Here is an 8,907-nt window from a genome sequence, read left to right on the forward strand (position 1 = left end):
GTGCTTCACTTACAGCTAGTCCTTGACTTATAACTTTTCATTTAGCAACCGTTCGAAGTTACCACGCCACTGGAAAAAAAGTCACTTAGGGCCTGTTTTTTTCCCACCCAGCGTCCCCCGTGGTCATGTAATCAAGAATCCAGATGCTTAGCAGCTGGTTCCCATTTATGAAACGGGGTGGAGAAGCCAGATCTGCTGAACAACCCGGCCACAAACTGAACAACTCCCGTGGTTCACTTCACCATTTGTTATAAAATAGGGCAGAACTCAGTTAACGACGCTCTCGCTTCTCAGCGACTGAAACGTTGGGCTCTCCACCGTGGTTATAAGTCAAGGGCTGCCTGCAAGTTCTACCCCTTTTCATCCGCGTCCTAATGGCAAGACGAAAGCCTCATCTGGTTTGCATTTTTCTTTGCCCAAACATCACGCTATCACATCAACTTTAAAACAAAGCGAGAATTTTACATTTCCCAAATTCCCTAAAAATGCTTGGTTGTTTTTTTTTTACAGTTCCCCAATCCTCGGTGCTCACAATGGAGCCTGCTAGCCCCATTTCCCCCCACCCTCAAAAAACAACAACCCACCTTCCAAAATCCAATTCCCCAAACATGTTTTGGAGTGTAAAAGGAGAAATCCAACCCTTGCCTTTAGCTCTTTAAAGCAGCCTCCTCTTTTCTCATCGAATCTGCCTTATTTTTATTTTTTCAGTCAAAACATAGACTAACGCTGTCTATCTACTCAGAAGAAAATGCAGATCCACAGAGAACTTTACTCTATAAAATGGGCAGAAGAAAATTCGGATCCACAGAGAACTTTACTCTATAAAATGGGCCGAGATGGCAGTTTAAATTAATAACTTTACAGCATTCCTTTCCCTTCTATTCCTTTATAAATAAATCCATTATTTTTTTTGCGTTCTGGTAAAGAAAGAACAGTTGATTAAGAAGCAGAATCTCAATGCAATAACAGATCATAAGAGTCTATAAAGAATATCACAAGAACGTCAAGTAAAGTTTAAAATGTACGTATGAATAAAACTTTCTCAATAATAAGTTAACCATAAACCAACAGTATAAATAGCGGGGGCACAGAAAACTAACACCAGTAATCCTCAGCTTATAGCAGTTCCTTTAGTGACCGTTCAAAATTACAACGGCACTGGAAAAAAGTGACTTACGACTGTTTTTCACGCTTATGACTGTTGCAGCATCACGTGATCAAAATTCAGAGGCTTGGCAACTGGCATGTACTTGTGACAGTTGCAGCGTCCTGGTGCAACCTTTGGACAAGCAAAATCAACGGGGAAGCCAAATTCACTTTAACGACCACGTTCCTAACAACTTTTGCAGGGATTCACTTAATTGTGGTGTCAAGAAAGCAAAGAGCTCACTGACCAACAGAAGTTTCGGAGTCAGTTGTGGCCGTAAGTCAAGGACTACCTATATTGGAAACAATGCCAAGCATAGATCCCACTGAGGTCCTTTTTTTCCACTGCACCTCAAATTTATTCCAACCCAATTTGCAATGGAGGGCAGGCCTAATATATCATGATAAGGCAAAGATGCTACGATGTGCTTAAATGAAGAAATAGACCAAGACTGTAAATTCCCATTTTTTTCCTCCTCCTGTTTGGAAAACCCACAGCAAAAAACACACCTAGCCAAAAGAAAAAAAGAACCAAAGTTTTGTGCTTTTCAAAGAATTAAAAAGGTTTTACAACCATTTACCCTTTTTTCTAAGAAGATGACAAACGCGGTCGATCTTTGGTGCCCCCTTAAAAATTAAGAAAATTGGTGTTGCTGGGAATTTTTCCTTCATTTTGACAATGCAGTGAATTGGCCCAGCCTTAAACAACTGCTACAAAAAAAAAAAACCCCTCTGCATTTGAAGCTGCTAGAAGGAAATAGCCTTCGATATGAAATTCTGAATTTTGGGAACGGTTGCTGAAAATCCTCGAATAAGGAAGACCCCTAAAAGGGAAATAAGACCGCAAAGAAAACAATCTTTCAGTTATTTCTCTGCGTAACAAAACGCATCACCTCACAATCAACACACACACTTCACTAATTTCTAACAATATGAAATCACAGCTCTCTTAAAATCTTGAGAGAAAGGATTGCCCAAAATCACCTTTTGCTTTGCCAAAGTTTGAAGAACAGGTGAAAAAAATGACACCAAAGTCACCTGACATTTTGGGCTGCAAAGAGTACATTCATCAGAGGGGAAAAGAACCAAAACAATCGAAGCTAAAAATTCATTTTCTTCCTGTTCTGGTTTCAAAAATTGCTTCCTTTCCCTGATTCTGAGACTCTCCGACGATAATCAAAGTTGGATTAATTGCTGCAAATAAGAACGGCCTGGATTTTTATCTCCAGAGTATTATTATTATTTTGCTCTTGTCTTTTATTTTGGACGTTCGATATTGCAATTCTCACTCCTCCGAAAAAAAATCTATCCACATTTTGGGATTTATTATTATTATTTTTGTTTGCAAATCAGGTTGGACACCACAGCAAGCTTCTTGAAAACCGCTGCTGGCTTAATCTGGCTTAATCATTATTTTGTCCTTCCTCTGCCACGTACACACCTCTGTTGTGTTGCGTCATCATGGTGGTTGTGAAGTGGAAAAGAAGCAGGGTTTTTAAAAAGCAGTGGCAACGTTAGGAAGAGGAAGGTATTTCTTCTGCCCCACTCTTCAAAATCTGAGACGCAAACCGGAACGCTGCCGCCTTTTCTTTGGAAAAGAGCCAAAAGAGAATTTCACCTTGCTTGGAAGGATTTTTTTGCATGTGCTTTGATTCCACTTTGACCTGAGATATTAAGCAGGGGGTGTGTGGCAAACCCTGTTTTAAATCCCTTTTTTAAAAAAACTGCAGCATCTTAAAATTCACAGTGGCGCTGAAATTCAAAACGGAATTAACTTCGGAAGCGCTTCGAAGGACACGGAGCGGAAGTCTGCTTCCAAAAGTGTGATGGGGAAAAAAAAACGGTCACACCAGTTGCGCCGGCGCGTTTTCTGTCGTCCCCTCGCCACCGGCTGGCTTTTGTTGGATCTGCTGCATCCTGGCGTAGGCAATGGCGTCTCCCCTGGGGAAAACACAACAGAGGTGTTGAGAGACCACACACCGCACAACGGCCGGTACAGGCAGTACAGAACCTGACCCTAACAGGAACAGGGGGAATCCTGTAGATCTCAAGAAAGCCGCACCTTTTCGGTTCATGCTTTCTTGACTATCTAGTCTAACCTGCAGATGGAAGGGAATATTTTTATATGGATCAGGATGGATTCATATTTGTAACTCAGGGTTGAGCCGTGGGGTCCTTTCCTTTCTGGGATGCCAGCTTCTCCTAATTGCTCCTCGAAAGCCCAAACCCTTTTTCCCTGCCCTAAAGACTGGCATCCAACCAAAGAGCTCACGGGTCTCTTCCCGTCTTGGCAACGCCAACGAAGCAACGTCAGTTTTCCTGTCCCGGAAGTGTCTCTTACTTTTTACCCAGCGCAGACAGTCCATAAAGCATGCCCGTAGCGAAGGCAATGGCGTTGCCAAACAAGGTAGTCAGAGTCAGGCTTAGAACAACCGGGAACACAGCCATCCTGGGGAAGGAGAAGAAAACAAACCGAGGATAAAAGCCAACCACGATTTAGCCAGGAAAGATGTTTCAACGGAGACAGGGAAAGGGCCAAAGAAAACTGGGTTTTGCATCTTGGGGGAACCTTTTAGCTGCTGCCCACCAGGTCTTCTGAAGACCAAACCAGCCCAACAGGTAGTCTTCGGTTTACGACTTAGTGACCCCCATGCTACGCCCTTTCTGGAAAAAAAAAAGCAGAGTTATGACTGGGTTGCCAATGTGCTTAAGCCTGAATCATTCCTACATGAATCGTGCCATTGGTTCAAGGTTTCTCGGGGTAAAAGAGGCAGGTGATGTTGCCAGGCTGAAATGCAAGACTAGCCATAGCAACATAAGAGTCATCAGGTACAAAGGGACCTTGGAGGTCTTCTAGTCCAACCCCTTGCTCAAACAAGACCCTGCACCATTCTGAACAAATGCCTGTCCAATGTCTTCTTGAAAACCTCCAGTGATGGAAAGCCCACAACTTCTAGTGGCAAGCGGTTCCATTGGTTAATTGTTCTCACTATCAGGGAATTCCTCCTTGGTTCTAGGCTGCTTCTCTCCTTGATTAGCTTCCATCCGTTGCTTCTTGTCCTGCCCTCAGGGGCTTTGGAGTATAGCTTGACCCCCTCTTCTTTGGGTCAGCCCCTCAAATATTGGGAGACGGCTGTGATGTCACACACCAACACCCAAGTCTTTCTTTCTCTTCATTAAGCTAGAGAGACCTAATTCCCACAACCATTCATTGTACAGTTTAGCCTCCAGAGACCTTAAAAAGTGAGGATGTTTTCTAAGACCAAGGATAACACAAGGATAACACTCACCCACAATAGAAAACTGCCTTCTGCCAGGGACGAAGCTGGTCTGCTTTGGCCGAGACAATATTTGCAAATTCAATGAACTGGCAACAGAAGGGAGCTTCGCATAGTAGGAGGACGAAGGCATTCAACCTTGAGAAGAAAAAAACAACTGAATTCAGTCAGGGAAATTCTCACCTATCCTTCTGGGAGGGGAAAACCCCTACCTTTCTAAGCAGCTTTTTTAAAAAAAATTTAATAATTTTTCAATTGATTAATAATTTTTATTTTCATTTCAAACAAAAGTATTTTCCCCCTCCCTATAAAATACAAATGAAAATAAAGACTATGGGGAAAATCGGTCGAGAGAAAAAAGGGGAAAGAACAAAAATAAAAAAAGCCCAGGCCTCCAGCTTTTATTTTTTTCCCCGGTGCTGTAAACTGCACAGTTAACATTAGAAATCTCAACTTTTTCCTTAAGAATAGCAAGCGCTAGCCATTTCTGTAACGGCAAAGCGTTTAACCCTGAGAGTCAAAACCAGGCTTTCCCTTGTATTTCTTTCGAGCAGAAGTCCAAAAGTTACGTTTCTTTCCCCCCTCCCCCTAATTAAAATAGCTAATTTTACCACCTTGGCCCAATTCCGGGATTTTTCCATCCGTTCTCCCATTGTAGGAATTGATGTGTCTTTCCATTTTTTGCAAGGATTGAATATTTTTGCTGCAGTCAGCATATGGAATAGCCAAGTTCTGAATTTTCCCTCCCAATTCTTTTATCTACAGTGTTTTCACCAAAATAAGACCTAACCGGAAAATAAGCCCCAGTTAAGATTATCAGCTAGACGGATGCATTTAGACCCCGTATTTCCCCGAATATGAGACCTAACCAGAAAATAAGCACTAATGTGTCCTTTGGAGCAAAAATGAATATAAGACTCAGTCTTATTTTCGTGGAAATGCGTAATAGCCATAACCTTCCTCGCCATCGCTTTGAGGCTGTTGACAGAAATGTATTCAGCCAGCCACGGTTGCAAACAAATAATGCAGAAAATGGACTTTATACTTACATCATCCAGACTCCGGCAGCGATGTTCAACGGGTAAATGGTCAGGCACATCCAGAGGCCGGAAAAAGCACATGCTGGATGAAAAGAAAGGAGAAGAAAGAAGAAGAAGTTTTGAGGACGAGAAAAATCTCATTCCCGTTGCTGAGCCAGACAGTTGTGAGTTTGGGCCCATTTTTTCCCCCCACTTTTCTTGCCATAAAAGTGAATCACTGCAGTTAAGTTCATTAACATGGATGTTAAGTGAATCTGTTGATTTTTTTTTTTTTTTTTTTGCAGACGTTTTTCATTACCTAACTAAGTAACATCATCAGTGTATTGATGATTATCCTTAGTCATTTGCAAGCAAAGCACCAAATTCAGAAACCACCGAGGACCTCACAGTTCTCCTCCTCCTCCTCTTCCCTCTCTCTGAAAAACCCTACTTGCACTGATGATGTTACCTAGATGGGTAATGAAACGTCTGCCAGAAAGCAAGCAAGCCCAGAGTGACTGTGTATAAACACACAGAAAACCCTTCTCCCTTCTAGAACTGATGATGTTCCCTACTTGGGTCTCGAAACGTCTGCAAGGAAACCACCCAGCTCAGAAAGCACCATGGATCCCATAATGTTAAGGAAATACTCAGTTTTTCCAAGTGGGTGTTGTTTTTTTCCCACCCAAATTTCCAAGCCTGGGATTTCCTGCTGGTGTCTTCTCGAAGTACTTATCCCATCTGACTGGCTTAACCCCCTGAAATCAGCTCCACTGGAGGCTGCCACTTGCTAAAAATGCCCCAATTTTGTTGCCCCTAAAGGGCAGAATAACCAGGCAGGGCTGCTACCAGCTGGTGATTACATTACATTATCCTTGCAACACGATCTTCTCCACTGACCAGACATCCGTTCCATCGAGTGTAAGCTCAGCCAAGTAACTTAATTCCAATATTTTTCCAGGCATCACCTGAGCCTTAAATGGAAGACAGGCTGAGCCGGTGGCTGAGTTGACAACAAACATGTCCCCTCTTTTTAAAAAATAAAATAAAAATTAAAGCCTGTATGGGGTATAAAAATGAAATTTGGAGATATATATATATATATATATAATTTTTGAACACGAGCCAAATGGAAGAGGGATGGAATTCTGGTCCCAGAAATTCCCACAGCTGGCTGGGGAATTCTGGGAGTCCACGGAGCTCCCAAGTTGAGAAACACCATTTTAGAAGAGAGATTAAAAAAAATTGGATTGTTTGCCTAAACAGCAACCTTGCAAGGCGTGTCTGGAGCTCCACTTTGCAAACACGGACTCTGGCCCCGACTAAGGATGACCTGATCGTCAATTTTGCACAACGGGACAATTTCCAGGGCAAGGGGAACAAAGTCCAGCTGTGTAAGTTGTGGGTCTAAATTGTGTTTCCAATGGCATTCCCCAGGGAATGCCAACAATGACAGAAAGCAACGGGCTGCGCTGACATTTATAGGCTAAAAATTGTCATCTTTTTAACCGATAATCCCTGGCGGTGTGTGGCTATCCGGGCAACGGAGTGTTTACTGGCTGGATGACTTTCCTGCATTATGACCAATGTAGAGTCATATTCAGCATTTATAGGCGAAATGTGGCAAAGAAAATAGAGGAAGGGCTTCAGAGCGTAACTTTTTAAAACTTGGCAGGGGCTGTGGTCATAAGCCACATTTCTCACTGCTGTTGCAACTTTGAACGATCGTGAAATGAACAGTCATAACTCGGGGACTTCCTGTACAAGGGAGAAAGAGGGAAGGGCGGTACAGAAGACATCCTTGGAGTTAAAGAGACTTCAGTGCCCACAAGTCAAGTTTAAAAATCCTATATCCAGAGAGGCTTTGATAGGAATTAGGACCCGTGGCCCTTCAGGGTAAAACACAGCCAGCAATATTGGCATTTCCATCAATAGGTAATCAATATTTTTTGGGGGGAGAGAACAATTAACCCATGGAACAACTTGCCACCAGAAGTTGTGGGTGCTCCAACCCTGGAGGTTTTCAAGGTTGGACAACTCTTGTCTGGAATAGAATAGAATAGAATAGAATAGAATAGAATAGAATTCTTTATTGTCATTGCATTCTACGAATACAATGAAATTTGAAAGCTACTCCAGCACAGTGCCCCAAACACCACATCACAAATCACACTACAGTGTTTAAAAAATAAAAATAATTATTATAATAATAATAGGACTAAATCACAAATGCACTGTTTGATTCAAGACAATTACTGCCTTGGAAAAGAAAGTGTTTCTCAATCTATTAGTCCTCATTTTAAGACACCTATAGACGCCTCCCTCCCTGATGGTAACAGTTCAAAATATGAATGTCCCGGATGAGAATGGTCTGTGGAATGCTATAGGGCTTCCAAACTCTTTTGTTTTATTCTGTATGGATTTCGTTGTGCAAAAAAAAACCAACCCAGATCATGGCCACACCAGCGCACGCAAACGAAATACACAAGCCCTTCACGCCCCTTCGCACTGAAGCACAGCCAGCCACATACAGTATATAAGAGGCAAATTTCCATCGATCGGGCGATCAGAAATCAATACTGATGGACAGAGAGGGGAAGGGGTTGTGTGCGTTGCATTTGGTTGTGCAAAGCAGATCATCATACGCACACTCTCCGCATAAACGCACAAGCCGTCCTCCGCAAAAACTTTGGGAAAGGCCCAGCCACAGCCATGTAGGTGATTTCCACCAAGTGGTAAATCAATATTTAGGGGGTGGGAAGGCGTGCACTTGGTTTTGCAGAAACAGATCACACACACACACACACACACACAGAGTCCACACAACTTGTGAGCACAGCCCAGCCAGCAACAAAGGCATTTCCATCAAGAGGGAGAATCAACCTTTAGGAAGGAGTGCAATGCATTCAGTTGTGCAAAGCAGGTCATTTTACACACAAACACGCAAACACACACAAGCAAAGAAGTCCCAGCACGAGCGATTATTAATATTTTTTTTTGGGGGGGGGGGGTCCCAGGAGGGAATACTCACAGATGGCCCCCAAGATGCCAGCCAGCCTGCACAGCCATTTGTACCACCAGGTCATGCCATCCTCCTGGCTGGCAGCCGGTGCCCCATCGGCTTCGGGCTGCTCCTCCTGGGGATTCATTCTGCCTGACCCTCCCTCCCCTTGCGAGGCGGACTGGCCACGCTTCTAGTCCTCAGCGTGTAATCCCCTCCCGGTGCCCAGCCAGGGCGGCTGCCCACCACCGGCTGGGGCGGACAATGGAGAGGCAAGGCAACAGCCCTGCCCCCTCCCAGCCGCCTCGATGCCTTTCTCCACACATCCCCTCCCCGTGGCAGTGCATGCTGGGTCCCTCCTCCCCAGGAGGAGGGCAGGCTGGGCCCATCCCCAGATGTGAAGAGTGACCTGGCCAGAGGGGGCGATGGTGCCCGCCTCAATCCCCCCCCGATGAAATGGACC

General features: G+C 43.9%; 1 protein-coding gene across 1 annotated transcript; it reads right to left on the minus strand.

The window, feature by feature from the left end:
• Positions 1-2,446: 2,446 nt before the first annotated feature.
• On the minus strand, positions 2,447-8,784 carry CACFD1 (calcium channel flower domain containing 1). The gene is made up of 5 exons (XM_026686705.2): positions 8,475-8,784; positions 5,474-5,546; positions 4,437-4,562; positions 3,488-3,595; positions 2,447-3,087 (listed from the first exon to the last, which is right to left on the minus strand). Exons 1-5 carry the CDS (start codon positions 8,590-8,592, stop codon positions 2,991-2,993), a joined length of 522 nt encoding a protein of 173 aa, XP_026542490.1. The 5' UTR covers positions 8,593-8,784; the 3' UTR covers positions 2,447-2,990.
• Positions 8,785-8,907: the final 123 nt, after the last annotated feature.

Source organism: Notechis scutatus, chromosome 15, assembly GCF_049901735.1.
Source record: "Notechis scutatus isolate UNSWTSFEM ecotype Mainland chromosome 15, rNotScu1.2, whole genome shotgun sequence".
Taxonomy (NCBI): Eukaryota; Metazoa; Chordata; class Lepidosauria; order Squamata; family Elapidae; genus Notechis; species Notechis scutatus.

Excerpts from the sequence above, each read along its gene's own strand:
- CACFD1 (XM_026686705.2), bottom strand. The coding sequence starts at position 8,592 with ATGAATCCCCAGGAGGAGCAGCCCGAAGCCGATGGGGCACCGGCTGCC. Across the intron at positions 4,563-5,473 it reads GCTGCCGGAGTCTGGATGAT|GTTGAATGCCTTCGTCCTCC; the intron begins GTAAGTATAAAG and ends TTTCTTCTCAAG. Across the intron at positions 3,596-4,436 it reads AAGGCAGTTTTCTATTGTGG|GATGGCTGTGTTCCCGGTTG; the intron begins GTGAGTGTTATC and ends CTCCTTCCCCAG.